The sequence below is a fragment of the Dendronephthya gigantea genome, unplaced genomic scaffold, assembly GCF_004324835.1.
Source record: "Dendronephthya gigantea isolate DGI-Jeju-01 unplaced genomic scaffold, DenGig_1.0 000155F, whole genome shotgun sequence".
In the NCBI taxonomy this organism is placed as follows: domain Eukaryota; kingdom Metazoa; phylum Cnidaria; class Anthozoa; order Malacalcyonacea; family Nephtheidae; genus Dendronephthya; species Dendronephthya gigantea.
The window spans coordinates 341,309-358,282 of NW_021163165.1; the positions used below are offsets into that span (position 1 = coordinate 341,309).

At 35.9% G+C, this 16,974-nt stretch overlaps 1 protein-coding gene across 5 annotated transcripts; it reads left to right on the top strand.

Moving 5' to 3' along the window:
* Window positions 1–913: 913 nt before the first annotated feature.
* LOC114537291 (polyamine oxidase 6-like) lies at window positions 914–16,609 on the top strand. 5 transcript variants are annotated; one of them, XM_028558436.1, is made up of 8 exons: window positions 914–1,866; window positions 1,968–2,097; window positions 2,195–2,239; window positions 2,355–3,772; window positions 6,988–7,069; window positions 11,804–12,147; window positions 13,843–14,301; window positions 15,688–16,609. In XM_028558436.1, the coding sequence occupies exons 4-8, from the start codon at window positions 3,514–3,516 to the stop codon at window positions 16,053–16,055; spliced, it is 1,512 nt and encodes a 503-aa protein (XP_028414237.1). In that variant the 5' UTR covers window positions 914–1,866; window positions 1,968–2,097; window positions 2,195–2,239; window positions 2,355–3,513; the 3' UTR covers window positions 16,056–16,609. The 5 variants fall into 5 exon arrangements, with proteins under 5 accessions (XP_028414237.1, XP_028414234.1, XP_028414235.1 ...); XM_028558433.1 differs by having other exon boundaries at window positions 914–1,442; window positions 1,821–1,866; window positions 2,195–3,772; XM_028558434.1 differs by having other exon boundaries at window positions 914–1,281; window positions 1,362–1,866; window positions 2,195–3,772.
* Window positions 16,610–16,974: the final 365 nt, after the last annotated feature.

The window sequence follows — 16,974 nt, forward strand, 5'->3', positions numbered from 1 at the left end:
ACTAAGGACAAAAATTCCTCAGATTGAGTAAAATTTCCTTAAATCTCCGGGTTCCCAGATATGAAGCCTGGGACCTAGTGTAGTTTACTAAAAAGGCGGGAAAATTGTTTTGGCTTTGTATTAGTTAAAACTCAAACAATTCCTTAAAAACCCTCAAACAATTCCTTAAAAAGGTGAAATAAGATCAAAATTTCCTTAGTTTAAGGAAATTTCCTTAAAAGTGAGAACGCTGATCACTGCATAGAATTGACAGCGGTATTTTTTAGCGCAGAAACGTTATGTAATATGCATTATAGTAGATGTGCGATTCCTGTAGCAACTTCCAGCTTCAATTTCTGTATCTCAGCGTTGCCAGATCGTGAACAAAGTTCACAGATTTGTGAACTTTTTGCTCTCTTCATGAACTTTTTATGAACTTCGAAGATATGCGAACTTTTTATGAACTTTTTAAAACAGGGAACGCGGAGCAGGGTGGCTCGCTGGGCTTTAGCCCCACCAATAATTTTTCCGTAATTAGTCTTTAATTTCGAATATTTTTTAGTTCGCTCAAATTTACAAGCAATACAAGCGCCAAACATGCTGGAAACTTTACATAGGACAAGCATTTGACCATTAAAACAGCGTGGTTATCGATGTCAAAATATTTGACATCATAACTGAAGCATGGTTATATTGTTTAATGTTTGTTATGATCGCCAAACATGCTGGAAACTTTACATACCATCTATTATTTTCCATTAATCCTTAAATTGAGAGGCATTTGCGGCGATTTCAGAGACCTATATTTAGCAGGCGCGCGGTTCCGAGCCCCAGCAATACGAAAAACGCTCCGCGGTCCCTGTAAAATTGTTAAAAAGAGTTGTTTTTCGTGTTTCTGAAGAGTTTTTTCTGATTTTTATTTGGTATTTATCATCTTTGGGGAATTGCGGTCAATCCGGTCAAATCCACTCAGTCAATCTCGATAATCTCTAACAATTACCGACGATATTCCGACATATTCCGACGTTTTCCAATACTTTCCGATCGTAAAATTTAGATATATGAACTTTTTGTCATTTTTGTGAACTTTTGATGTAAGCGAACATTAATATTTTGAAATTTCATCTGGCGACACTGCTGTATCTATGGTTGTTCTTCTCTCCATTGTATAATATATTGCTCAGTGAGCTTCATGTCACAGAATACCTAAGGTATTATTGGGTATTAATTAGGTATTCTGTGTTCATGTGCACAAAACTTTGTAAATATGGCGTCCATTCCATAACAGAATTGATTCAAAAGGTATGGATTCGTAATGCTTTATACTGTATATTGCTCAACGTTGATTTCTGTGTTGATTTCTGTCATTCATTGACATTCAGAACCCATTCTTTAAAGCAGACTGTGCTTCATTACCTTCATACCAATTTAATAATTGGGACAATAATCACCGGAGTCTTGGGGTAATTAATTTTTTTTTAAATTCGAGTATAATTAATTTTTTTTTAAATTCGAGTATAATAGGAAAACAATTTCATGTTTTTTTTTATAATTTTGTAATGGAAATTAGTAAATATGACATATGTAAAACATGAAGACTTCATTTAGAAACAAGTGCCTACCCTGTGTTAGCTGCGTTTATAGAACTGCCTTTCAGGACTCAGGTTAAAGGGTTAGGACTTGTGCATGTATACATACAGTATATGCCTCCGTTTCAAAAATCTAAAAAACGAATATTCTATTTAGTCATTCAACTGGACTGGACTAAATAAATCCTTATAGCTAGGTAGTGGACTAACTGGACTTCACTTCATGTACCATATTTCTGTATGACCCTATAGCTATGGCGATGTTAAGAGAAGAGAGAAGCTTCCACAAAAAAATTAGGTAGGCTTTCATGATGGTAGGCCTTCAATAGACAGATAAATGAAGTGTTAAAAAAATGTTTTGACATTGATGTATTTACTTAACATTCACTCAACTTATAGATTACTGATAGCACACCTTTAAGCAATATGTCCAGAAACAAGTCCACCAGATGTGAAATATTTTGATAATTCCACAAAATTTGAACCAAGACAACTTGATGGAAGTTCATGTGGGGTTTTTGTATGCATAGTAAGTGAAAATTGCATTTGATATAAATTATTTATTATATTATTGTTATGTTTTTTCCCATTGCTTAATTAATGTCTAGCGGAATATTTTGTTGTAGATAGCTGATTATATGGTCAATGGTTTGGATGTGAACTTTACACAGGTAATCATATCAAAGTACAATTTCTAGTAACTACATCATTTATTAAACCACAGAAAAAATCTTGCTGTATTTTAATATGTTTAAAGTTAAATCATATTGCATTTTTTACCTAAAGGAAGACATACCATGCTTAAGGAAATACATGGCTGTTCGCCTAGCAAATCCTGAAAAAAACGTTTAATATTTATGTTTCGATTACGCTTCCCGGCACGTCTCTGGCAACATTATTGGAAATGGTAAATTTGGCAAGTTCAGAAAATTTTACTCAACTCTTGAATATCCAGGATTTTGCAGTAAAGAGTGCATTAAAGAAAACTAATTTATTAAGTTGCAAGTAATTGCATCATGATCACATATGCCATAATGTTGAAGATTAACACACTGATATTTTCACAGATAGCTACCACTGTTATTTTCATTCACCTATGATACATTTCAATTGGACTTTGCTAAAGCCCAAGGGAAATTTTCATTGAAATTGCAAATATATATTAGTTGATAATTGTGGTCCAATTATAATATTCACATCTATACAATTCACAGGTAAAATATTCACAATGATATAGTTTTAAATATAGAGAATAATACAGTCATGGATGCGCGGAAATATAGAATTTATTTCAAGTGTTGAAATTCCATATTTGAAATTCCATGTTGAAATTCCATAATAAATTCCATATTTCCAAGCATCATGTATTATTCTCTATATATTTTACTTACATGATCTGCGCTGTAACTCCTAACTTTTAAAAATTAAAATATCCGTAAAAATTAAAATGGTCTGACATGCTGAATTAGAAGAACAGATTTTTACTCAATAATGCATCCATTGGTTTCACAATGGTTGCGTCCATGTGAAAAGTATGGACAAAAATGAACAGTGGTTGTGCCCTGAATGCGCGCCTCCTGCATCCTGAACAATTTATATGCATCACGAACTTTCAAGTATTGTAACATAGTTAAATGTAAAGATAAATTATTGCTATTCTTGTTCCTTTATGTAGTTAAGTATGTAGTTGTGTAGTTAAAATGTATTACTAAGCAAATTTTTTATATAAAATATATTTTCTAGCAAATATTAACTTTTGTTTTGGACTTTCACGTGGGGGACACTATCCGCGGGGGGGCACTATCCGCAGTATATATTGTGCAATCACTATGGAATACGTACGGCAGTTACATACATATGACCATTGCTCTCATTGTTGTCATCTCACGGCACAAGCCTTTGTTGTCATCTCCGGCACAAGCCTTTTCAATCATCGTTGCGAAAAATGTTCAACGTCTTTTGTTTTTGCCTCGTTTTCTTTGTCATTGCTTACCAGTCAGCGGGCGAAAACACTAAAGTTGATGTTCTCATTTTGGGGGCTGGTATCTCAGGAATATCGGCGGCAAATTACTTCAATAACAACGGCAACAAAAACTTTTTGGTGCTTGAAGCACAGGACTACATAGGGGGAAGATTGAAGAACCGCACTGTTGGCAATTCGACGGTTAGTGAGGGTGCAAATTGGATATCATTCGTCGAAGAAGGTTGGTAAGAGTTATGACTTAGTTGCAACGTTACATTTACGTTTTCATTCAATGGGGTCACGTGGATATGTTTATATTGTACTAGCTTCAAATTCGACATAAACCAAACGACGTACAGGCACAGCATAAGTTGATAACCAGGGAGCAGCGTGGCAGCGCCTTAAAGAAACTTAGCATCAAATGTGGTATAAAAACCGCCTAAAATAGACAAAACACTTCTCGACGTTTCGATCTGCGGGCCTTCGTCAGGAGAGTTTAGTATAGCTATATAAACTCTCCTGACGAAGGCCCTCAGGTCGAAACGTCGAGAAGTGTTTTGTTTGTTTTAGGCAGTTGTTATACCACATTTGACCTACAGCATAATTATATATTAAACGAAATGATTTAATATTTTCCCCACCTTCCGATATATACGAATTGTTCCTGTATACAAGTCACCCATGTTATCATAACCATTGTGAAGCGCGCACCACATTCAACACGATCATCAAAAACACCATATGACTCATTTCCATCGGCATGGTAGAAAACACGGATAGTCGGATACCGGATAAACGGATAGACGGATAAACGGATAAACGGATAATATATTCATATGATCAGAATTTTCTTAATTAACAATGATTAAGAAAATGTGAAATGGCTCATCAATGTTTCGTATTCAATTATAGAAAGACAAGTATCGGAATGTGGTTCTCACAAATTGAAATATTAGTCAAGTTAACTTTAGTCATACTCATGCCCCCAGCTTAATACATGAAACATATGAACAAGTTTAAATTAAACAAACATATACATCTACAATCCACGCGTAAAGATGGATAAACGGATAGACGGATAACAAAATAAAGTATGAGAATAATGACCAGTTCACCTATTCATATGATCAGGGTTGGCTCATGCCACAGATTTTTTTTAAGACAAGTATATCGCAATGTTGTATAGCTATCTAAGTCCTCGCTATACCCTAACAAAACGTTCATTTTAAAAGCAAATAAAATATATAAACCCCTATACTAATTTATGTCCGTTGCATTCTCAAATTCCAAAATTATTCCTCAAATGATGTCCATGGATAAACTGGAGGTTTGCTTGAATTGCTGGAGCGATTGGACACAACTGGTGCGAATGAAAGTTTCGTTCTTTGCGTCTGACGCACGACAAATTGAAGTGAAAGTACACATTACCTACTTTACTCCTCGGTTGTCCTTAGTATGAATACTCACGGGACATTTTGGATACAACAACTAAATCATTTGGTGGAACAGGAATGCGACCAAAACTGAATTATGCTTCTTTTTTACGAAACAGCTAGATATGTTATTTCATATTTGATATGTTATTTCATGATTTGTTATTTCATATCGAGTTAATACGACTCTACGCGTGGATTGTAGATGTATATTTGTTCAATTTAAACTTGTTCATATATTTCATGTATTAAGCTGGGGGCATGAGTATGACTAACTTGACTAATATTTCAATTTGTGAGAACCACATTCCGGTACTTGTCTTTTCATAATTGAATACGAAACATTGATGAGCCATTTCACATTTTCTTAATCATTGTTAATTAAGAAAATTCTGATCATATGAATATATTATCCGTCTATCCGTTTATCTGTCTATCCGTCTATCCGTTTATCCGGTATCAGACTATCCGGTATCCGACTATCCGGTATCCGTGTTTTCTACCATGCCATTTCCATCAATGAAACGTTTGAAATTCAAATATTGTTTAAAATGCTTTCTGAACATTTATTAAAATGATTGATGCACGAAATCGATCAATTAGAGTGTAAACATTATACATTATTACTCTTTGTGTACCATCGTATTGAAACTTTTCCACCCGGGCTTGTCCAGACACCAGGCTGTAATTGTAGTTGATCAATAACATGGCGAAGATCTTCAAAATTTCGTAGCCCTTTCAGACAACCTTTTTTTGTGAGTTCAGCAATCGAATTGTCCACATTATCGCATTCGGCGGAGTTTTTATCGCCCTCTGTACTGTTTAATACTTCCACACTTTCATCATGATTTCTCTTGATTCAGTGAATTGATCTCAGACATTTTGTTGAATTTCATCTCTATAAAGTAAATAATTGTATTCACTGTACTCACGGTACCAGCACACTGTGATAGACACGCCAATGGCGACTGACGGCCATCTTGAAAAATCAAACGAACCGTTTACATTTGCGAACACATTACACATATATTACAGGCTAATATAAGCTTTAAGGTTATAATATGAACAAAAGCTTTTAATATAAGCGGGGATTCCAAAGTGTAAGACAAAGTGAACGTAAACATATCATGTGATTTATTTACATTTTTGAACTTCTATACTTTTTAAAGTACGATGTGCTTCTGAATGTCGAAAAACATTTTAGGTTCGCAAGCCATCTTGTCTGGCAATGACCTTTAAGGGACTATGACTGCACATAAGAATGAAATGAACAAACGAAAAAGCATTGTCAAGGAGAATTTTTCTGTCCAGGTTTAAGTTTATTTATGATTACATGACAACAACACTAAGTTTCAGCCCGGGCTGAAGTTTCAGTTGAAATTCTTGTCATGTAATCGCGTGCGCGACTTTGTTGGGATTTTATAACAATCCCGGGCTGAAGTTTCAGCCCGGTTAGAACACTCCATGTAATCGGCCCCTAAATCAGTATGAACCAGTGTATTGTTTCAATGTTTGTGTTCAGTGCTCAGAAGCTTTATATTGAAGACTGGCACTGTTGCAACGCCGAAGTTAACGCCAGAACAGCCGCGTTTTTTATGTTGTATATATGCTCGAGCGAAAGCGAATTTGTTTTGTTTCTAAAGGTTTATCCGAAAATTTTTGACTTTTTTATTTTAAAATATATGGACCAATATGAAGTGGGTTTTAGTAACTGAAACAAATTAGGTTTTGATTGCATGTTTATGTTTTTGTCACCATTCCTGAGTCTGTCTACAAAATGATAATATAGCTACGACCAAAAATATATATATATATATATATATATATACACCCGTTTGCAAAAACGGGTATATATATATATATATATATATATATATATATATATATATACACCCGTTTGCAAAAACGTTGGCCGCAGATAGATAGATAGATAGATAGATACTCGAAGTCTAATTAGAATTGCATATGATTACATTTGATATGATTTACATATGATAACAACTCTGCTGTATTTTAAATTAAGGTGATAAAAATCCTATTCTGAAACTCGCGGATATACTGAAGCTCACCAGATATCAAAGTGACTATAACGATATTGCTGTCAGGTTTGCCGAGCATACGATATGTGCATATTAATTGACAAATAGATAACATTGAACCGTTGTCTCTTCATTTATAAATACACGGTATAACGTCATTTCTCATAAGAACAAAGAAAGTGGCCACAAGCCGTCCTTTCATTCCAATGGTTAACGAGTGGTCACTTTCGTTCTCATCGCAAATGACGTCATACCGCGTGTATCTATAACTGAACCAGTGGCAGTGAAGTGAACAGACAACGGTTCAGTGTAATCTATAGTTAGGAGCTTATTATATATCTCAGTAAAATACCCCTATCCTTTAACAATTAGACAACGAGTCCGAGTTGTTTATGAGCGAATAGTCAACGAAGGCGAAGCCTGAGTTGACTATTCGCTCATAGACAACGAAGGAAGGCGAGTTTCTCTGCCATTCGGGTGAAAACAAAGCGATCTTCTCTGCCATTCTGGTGAAAACAAAAGCAATCATAACAAAATATGGTGTGAAATGATTTAAAAGTGACCTGAATTTAGCAATATACTTTTATTTAGCGATTTATTTTGCAATTCAAGATCGCACGGCCGCAGCAAAACTAGTTGGGAGCGACATCAATTCAATAATAAACAAATTAACCAATTCAGTCCAGTCGCTTTGTAATAAACTAATGCTTTTGATGCACGATTTATTATAAAATGCGAGACACTTAGAACCATTGCTATTTGACCAAGTTTTCTGTTATGTTGTTGTTGATTTAAACTTTTATAGTAGCTGTTTAATTTTTAGGTTGCGTGAGTCAAAAACGGAAGTCAATCAATTATATTCATAAAATCCGTTTATATTAATTTTATAGTTGTTTATTTTATCAATAAATAAAGTTTTTTTCACCGAGATTATACTAAAACGTTAACATTCAATTAGTCGCCTCTGGCTCGGTGATTAAAGTATGTATGGAGCTTCTTTCCCTTCATCTAAAGGAATAGCGGATGTCTTTGAGACTTTAATGCCCGTTTACACTTGCGATGTTTGCTGCGATTTTATGCCGTGGATTCTTCCTTTGACATATGCGAACAACTAATTAGTTACGAATGTTCTGGTGTATAAGAGCCCTTATTTAAACATCAGCAACTGATTTACTCCTTCACATCTATCAAAAGAAGAAAAAAGGAACGTAAAATCGCAGCAAAAGTTGCAAGTGTAGACGGGCCTTTACCGGACAAAGTGACATACGTTTAAGATAGATCGGTCTTCCTCACGCAATTTTTAATCTCCTCAGGTCGACACAGAGCGAACGGAACGCGGTAACGCGGCGTGAATTTTCAGAGCAGTGAAAATGCCAGAGCAGTGAAAATGTAACGTTCAGTAATATACAAGTTGTATACATTACGATAGCACCACCAAATTGTTTGGATGTGTGTCCCTGGATGATGCATTTTCCCGCTGTGCTCTTTTATATTTCTTACTTAAATCCAAATTCACAAGTTTTCATAGCCATATGCACTGGCTCTATCTTCCAGGATTCGACATCCTATTATTCTTATATAGTATCAAGGTGATCAAGATACCTTTTCCACATTGCACAACCAACGCTATCTTTCCCTAAGTTGTTGCGCTTGCGATTGGTTAATCTGATAGACTTGCCGCATTTGATTGGCTCAAGTTTGTTTTTTTTTATTATTATTATTATTATTATTGGGTAAAATACACAGTTCTAGTAGCTACTACCAGCTAAATTGTTATGTGCATTACAATAAAAAGTCTATATTTAAACTATGATAACAATAAAAGACTACATTAAAACTATATATACTATAAGAAGATTACTACACCTAAGATAAAAATTCACTATACTTTAAGATTGCATAAGTAATTGGGCTGTTCTTAAATCGTTCTGTATTTGCCTTATAATTATAGTACTTTTGACTATTTAGTCTTGTTTCCCTCTTTCTAATTTCTCCAATTCTCTTTGGAAGTAACTTATGCAGTTTGTGGTCTTCATTCGACATATCCTTAATTAGGTCTATGCACATGCGGTCTCTCCGATTCTCCAAACTTTCTATTTCTGCAATATGAAGATTCTCATCATAATCATCATTCTTGTAAATTATCCTCAATGCTCGTTTTTGATTCCGTTCAATATCTCTACACTGTTCCTTAGTAATCCCTCCATGCCATACCTGAGCTCCATATTCCAGGACTGGTCTGATGACTGTGATGTAAAATTTTTTTAATTCATCAGGAATTGCACCATATGATTTTAATACTTTAAGAAGGAGTAGTCGTTTAGCAGCCTTTTTTACTATCTTCTCTGTATTTGTCTTCCACTTATCATCATCAATCCAAAGACCCAATAGTTTATACGTACTAACCCTTTCAATCGTGTGGTTATCAATTTTCACCGGTGGTATGACAGTTTTATTCCTTCTTAAATCGATGAGCATTTCTTTACACTTTTTCAAGTTTAATTCCATTTTTTGTTCCTTAGTGAACTTCGCAACTTGGCTCATGTTCCTTGTAGCGTTGCCAATGACATTACCTGACGTGTGATTTTTTATATCTATGATTTCAGAGATTGTGGTATCGTCCATAAATATTGATACATCATCGTCATCCTCATTACCTTCAAAATCTTCACCAGATACTTCTGATTGTTTCGATACTGAAGGAAGTCCATTTAAGTGCACAATAAATGCAACAGGTCCTATTTTGCTACCTTGAGGTACACCTCCATGTATAGTATATCTTTCAGATAACTCGTTTCCAAATTTCGTAACTTGACTTCTACCACTCAAATACGATGCAAGCCATGATATCAGTGCTGGTCGAATGCCAATTTTAGAACAATTTTCAAGCAATTATTATGATCAATAAGATCATAAGCTTTGCGGAAGTCTAGACATTAGCCTAATTACGAAGCCAGGGGCATCCAGAGCCTTCTGCCACTTATGGACCAAGTATATTAGGGCAAGAACGGCAGACGATCCAGGCTGTCCTCCATACTGTGCTTTCGAAATTTTTCCTTCAACATCCTCGTTTATCCATTTAACTTCATATGATTCTTGCAGCTTAGAAATTACACTTGTTAGTGCAATGGGGCGTAATTGTTCAGCGCTAGTACAAGCTACACACTTTGGGATTGGTATGACCCCAAATTCTTTCCAGGTGGTTGGGAAACACTTTGATTTGAGGGATTCATTAAAGATGTGCGTGAGTGGTATTGCGAAAGCCTCCGCAAATATCTTCAGGATTTACTGGGATCATTTAAACCAGATGCCTTGTTAGTTTTTAAGTTTCTCAATTTGGTCAAAACGGATTCTTTCGTAATTATGGGTAAGGACTCACCCGCGCCATATTCAAACCACCTTTCATGGACGTCGGGAAAATCTTCGGTCAAACTTGCAAAGAAATTGTTAATATAATTAGCAGTTTCCTTATCATTCATTGTAGCTTGACTTTCAGGGTCACTTAGGAAAAACTTTGAAGATTTGTTTCTGCCCGTTAATTGACTGATATTCTTCCACCATTTTGAGCTGTTTTTATTACAGTTGCCTAAAATCTTATCTTTATGCTTCACTTTTGCTAACCGGGTTTCACGTTTTACTTGGTTCCTAAGTGATCTGAACAATATAAGATTCCCTTGTTTAAATGCTTTGTTCCTCGCATTAATCAATTTCTTTAATTTTACGGTTATAAAGTATTTGTCGTTATCATGGATTTTGACAGTTTTTGTAGGAAAGAAATCATTTATCATAGTGTTAGTAGCTGCCAAGAACTCCTCAAGTTTGTCGTCGACAGTGTCTGCACAGATTACATTTTCCCATTCGTAAGAGGCCAAAAACGAGCGAAAATTTTCCAAAGCAGATGACTTTAATGGTCTTACAGTCACTTTCTTTGTTACATTGTTTCCTGGACGTTGTATTTGGGGGCACCAGACTACCATATTGTGATCCGCGGATGCTAGTGGGGCGATGATTTCGGGGTCTTTATAAAGGGATTTTATATTGGTAAAAATGAGATCCAAAATACTATTGTTTCTTGTCGCTTTATTAATTACCTGTTTGAGATTGCGATGGGTATTCAAAACTCTTGATCTAAACCCATTACTGCTTGGATTAAAATCTCCCGCAATAATAAGGGCAGTATCGCAACTTTCCAACATTAAGGTATCGTAACAGGACTGGAAATACTCGTAGAAGATTTCCAAGTCATTAGATGAGAGGGATGGTGGGAGATAAATACATGCTAAGGCGAATCGTTATATTTTTCTAGGCAACCACGTTGGTCTAGCGGTCATCCACAAACATTCAAATAATGAACTATTAAGATCATTTCTAATTTTCACAGAAATATTGTCATTAATATAGAGGGCAACGCCACCGCCACGAGTTCCCACTCTATCATTCCTAAAGACGTTATAGCCACCAATATGAATTGCTTCATTCGGGATATCTTCAGAGAGCCATGTTTCAGATACAAAAATCATATCTGATTTATGGTTTTCAATATGAACTGTGAATTCATCAACTTTGTTGAAAATCGATCTCGCATTGAGGACCATAACATTAGGGAGGCATCGAGGGGAAGTTACCTCGAGCCCTGCCTCAAGGGACGAGGGTAGAAGCTGTACGTAACAATAATGTAGCACTGAATTGAAAACATCGTTAAAACTTAATTGTTTTGGGCAAGCTTGTTGTAACTATTTCCATTATAACTAAAGATTAACACGAGCAAGTGGATTTTAAGATTTTTATTACTTGTTTTAGAAACGCGATAGACAACGATACAAACTTCAAAGCAGTAATGGCGGAACTGGACGCAGCCGCCGAAAAGGTGAAAAAGGACAAAGAGAAAGTTTTGCTTCATCAAGATCTTCCTCTTAGTTCGTCTTTGGCAGACGCGGGCTGGATAGCTGATACTCCCTTGAAAAGCGCGATTGAATGGTATTATTACGACTACGAGAACGCTATAAGTGCTAAATTAACGTCTACGCGAAGTTTCACACAATCTAATGGAGGTGAAATTATTGATTCCGTTGTCACAGATCGACGGGGTTATGCGTTGATAGTCCAATACCTAGCAAAGAACTTTACAGATAAAATTCGAACAGGTACCGGTTGTAACAATGTTATAGTATAGTCATTCCGATTAACCCTGGTGAATATCGTGGCTTATTGGTCTAATTGCAGGTTATCGTCCAACAGTACGTACTGCAACACATATAATCCAACAGCACTTGCTGGTTATTCATTTTCGTTTGATATTTCACACTTTGTATCTACAATTGCTTTAAAGGCGGCTTTCAACTTGAAGCGGCTTTCAACTTGAAGCGGCTTTCGGCTTGCGGCTTGAAACTCTTCGATCGAGGAAAAATTTTCACAAATGTTTTCCGCCATCTTACTAGCCAGTTGATGACATTTTTTGGCCAATAAGCATATGCTGTACTATAGCAAGTATAGGTGACTCTATGCTCCTCCTTCTGGCCGGTTGATATCATGTTTTTGCAGAAGATGTCTTATGTGCGATTTCGAGGGTGGAAAGACTAGTACATACTGCTTTCAGGGCAGGGAAGATGTTGTGTCGAAATGAATTTTCTGTCGAAAAGATTTTTGCCTACAGTAAATCATAGAAATATTCATATTTCATACGGCTTTATAAACGTCAAGATATTTATTATTAAAGATTAAGGTTGAAAATATACGACTTTACCTTCGATTAGTCACGTTCTGAAAAAAAAATGTTAATTTATTCGACCATTGTTCTTCTTCAAATTTTTAAAAGGTTGCAAAATCTGCAAATCTCACTTTTCGACACATTTTCTGCCAGGCGCGTTCCCCGCCTCGTTGTCACTCTGCGCGTGTCCTCCAGCGAGACAAAAATCACGCAATTAATTGATATAAAACGAAAACACGCGCAGTGGACGAGGCTGCATTATAAGCAATCATAGGTGGCCAATTAAATGTTGCAAGCTTTTATTTTAGAATTAATATTATTTATAATATAACATTTATAGTACGCGCGTGCTGATTGGTCGAGAAGCGTGTTTCTATAACTGTATAGAAACACGGGAATTTTCCCGCCGAACTTGACAAGCGAAGCGATGTAATGAGAATTTGTAATTGAATCGAATTATAATATTTGTACAAAATCTTTTTATTGAGTTATATTATTAAAGAAATAGAAAACATTTTTTCCTGTGTTTCTATACAGTTATAGAAACACTTGTGGGAGTTTGGGAGAACTCGAAATAACGTGGAAAAACTCGCCCTATATACGGGCTCGTTTTCCCACTGATTATTTCTCGTTCTCCCAAACTCCCACGCGTGCTTCTATAACTGTATAGAAACACGGAAAATGTTTTCTATTTCTTAAATATAAAATAAAATAATGTTGTTAAGCACAATTAATATGGGAGGATAAACATTTATGGGGAACATGCATTTAAAAGAAAAGCTATACAGGTACAAAAATCTCGACAAATTAAGGCGGTGTTACACTATACAACTTTCCTTCCAAGTTGTAATGCAATTCTACCCCTGAGGCATCTAAAGTTGTCAATCAAGAACATTTCTTACGATCTGCTAACGTTTTCTTAGCATTTCGAAAACTCTATACAACTTAACATCTCTCAAAATTATAGAATTGCATTGTAAGTAAAGTTGCATAGTCTAACATCGCCTTTAATGATAACTCAAATATTAGACCTAATTAATTCTCCCAAAACCTACATCCGATAATTGATTATTTATAAATTAATTAATAAATTATTTAATTTTCATTTACTATTCTTTTAATTTTTTACCAGGTCAAGCGGTGAGAGGAATTAACTATACTAATAATGGCGTAGCCGTTCAGACAAACGATGGTTCTGTGTTCACGGCTAAATATGCTTTGTGCACTTTCAGTACAGGCGTTTTAGCGGATCCTAAGTTTGTAAACTTTGTTCCTGAACTCCCTTCCTGGAAACGAAGAGCTATAAACAATATCCCGATGGGTTATTTTACTTTTGTTATCGTTCGTTTTGAGCACGTGTTTTGGGAGGACAATGAATATTTACTTGACGCGGGACGTATCCGTGCAAAGTTTCCCGTCATTTTCAACCGAAACAAGCGAGGAATCCAGCCAGGATCTAATCTTCTTATGTTTGTTGCTACGGGAGACGATGCCGTGCGCACTGAAATGCAACCTCAAAATACAACTGTGCAAGAGGTGATGGAGACATTGAAAGGAATGTATCCGGACGAAAATATCCCTTATCCCACAGGTGAGTACACTGATCGCTAGACTGGGACAATGCCCACGAGAATTAATAGACTAGTATTCTAAACCTCTCGCTTCCTTATTTTCCTTTCTTTCCTTTCGATTTCCCTTTATTTATGACCGCGAGACGAAACATTACCGAAACCGGGTCCGGGAAGATGCCTGGAACTAGGCTAGGGAATTAAAACAATTGAACTACCGGTAAAATTTTATGATTTTAACTTCCCCGTCTTAATATTTTATTCTCAATAATAACGATTCGCTTTGGGCAACTGTCTAAATTACAGCTGCATATTTCATCATGAAAGCATCAATCAGATTTGATTTACCGGCTCAGATTTGTAATGCTCCATTTATTGATTCTAGTTTTTCCAACATGAAGAATTGGAACATATTTAAATGTATTCTTGGCTAGGGTTATAGTTTGTCTATAGTTTGTATATTTTGTCAATTAAGGCATTTTGGAAAGGAGACAGCTAAACCGCTTTCGAACAACTGCCCCGGATTCTTGGGTTGCAGGCTTTTTTGGTCCAGTGCATTGGCCATCGCTTCAGCGGCTATTTTAGGGCTGATTAACACTAACCGATGCGATACGAGAATTTCCGTATCGTACTGTATTTAACTACACTGGCGGTCAAAAAGAACTGCTGAAAACAAGTTAAATTGCTCTCAAATGAACGTAACTGTCACTCTAACAATATATACGAGTAAATATAGACTATATTACATGCTAAGCTATATAGAATATTAATATTTTGTTGACCCTCCTTTGGCCTTATAATTGATAACGGCCTTACACCGGCGTGTCATACTTTCTGTTAAGGTGGTAATCTTAACGGTGAAAAGAAATTCATCCTATGGACAGTCTTTACAGCAACGCATAAATCATTCTTTTTTATGAATTTGTATCTAAACAGTTCTTTTTGACCGCTAGTGTACAATAAAAGATTGATTGTTACGATTCCTGTTACATACGATAATAACAACATTTGAGCAGTTCTTTTTGACCGCCAGTGTATAATTAAATGCAAGAAAACAATTGATTTCAGAGTGAACACAATAAAATATATTATCGAAGCTTTGCTTCACATTTCACAATTTATTTAACATAGGTATTATATACAATTCATGTCAGATATTCATTGCCCGAAATTGTTTCTTTTTCTGCTTCTTTCTGTATTAAAAGCCGTTTGTTCGAATGAGCGAGGCAAAATGTCATGCATAGCTGGAGTATTAGAGTATCACCATTCCACAGGCCTCATATAAAATCGTCTCAGTTTATCAACCCCCTGCAGTGATCCGGTTTCAGTCTAACTAAGTACTTATATAATGTTACCCCATGCATGCACGATTCCTTTCGACTGATAATATGTCTGTATCTTTTCTGTAGACGTAGTTGTATCAAAATGGGTGACAAATGAGTACGTACGTGGATCCTACAGCAATCCTGTCGTGGGAAGTACAAACGCGGACTTCCAACATTTGGCAGGGAGAGTTGGCAACCTATTTTTTTCAGGCGAGGCAACCTCAGAAAAATACTTCGGTTTTCTACAAGGTGGCTACGTGACCGGCCTGGCACAAGCTAAGGCAATCCTCAATTGCCTCAACGATAAAGAATGTGCTTCATACAAACCAGAACTGACTGGCGACGATGGTTGCAAAACTAGTAAAATGGGTCGCGGACCCATCGAGAACAGCGTATTAGTTTTGTGTTCCGTTTTAGCAGCGATTATGACTTCTTTAATAGCCTATTATTAATTAAACCTTTCTGCATCTGCATGTGACTTCATGCACGAAGTCAAGAAAACTATCTGGTCCACACTTTTTTACCTTTGCCGACTCATCATTTCTTACACTTTTTACTTAATTCATAAACAGAAATACTTTCGTATAACGTTTCGTAATAACTAGTTATAACACGTGCCCTCGTCAAATATAGCGAATGCACATGAAAGTTTCTTTAAGTTTAAACTTTAAAGCCGGTAAAACACAGGCTACTACCGAATAATATATTTGATATTTTCACAAGATCACCAACAAACTATAACCTCAAAAATTCAGACTTTCATACCGAGATTTAAATCTGTAAAATACGGTAAGAACTCGCTAAGATTCTTCATGGTCCTTACCTTTGGTCGAAGTTAAGCTCAGAAGATAGAAATCGGACCTCCCTATCTGTTTTCAAGCGAAGGATTAGAAAAACCAATTTGAGATGTATTGTAGCAGAGTAACATAGAAATTGAAAAACCATTCCCATCCGTATAAAAGGATAACGAAGTATAACCGACTAATGTATGATAGATCTCGTAGCACTTGTGTTTATAGTGTTTAGGTTAGATATAACATATAATAACTAATAGTAAGTGTCCTCAATTAGTAGGTCATTGCAGTAACCGGCTAGATATCTTTGACAGAGTAATAAAGTTTTCTATCTATCTATCTATCTATCTATCTACATTGTCCTCTAAAAGGCAGAATGAATACCCTTGAAACGAGGTTACCCTCTGATGTTAGCTTCTTACATTAAAACGTCTTCATTTATAACCGCTAAGACCTCCTTAAGCCTAGCGCGCAATATAGAGCTTTGTCCTATGGTTCCTTGTCAGTTGTCAAATATATCGTGCCCCAGGGCGTAAGGAGATAGCTCACTAGTATAGACCTTTCCACATGACGTCAC

Excerpts from the sequence above, each read along its gene's own strand:
- LOC114537291 (XM_028558436.1), top strand. The coding sequence starts at position 3,514 with ATGTTCAACGTCTTTTGTTTTTGCCTCGTTTTCTTTGTCATTGCTTAC. Across the intron at positions 3,773-6,987 it reads GATATCATTCGTCGAAGAAG|GTGATAAAAATCCTATTCTG; the intron begins GTTGGTAAGAGT and ends TTTTAAATTAAG. Across the intron at positions 7,070-11,803 it reads TATAACGATATTGCTGTCAG|AAACGCGATAGACAACGATA; the intron begins GTTTGCCGAGCA and ends TACTTGTTTTAG.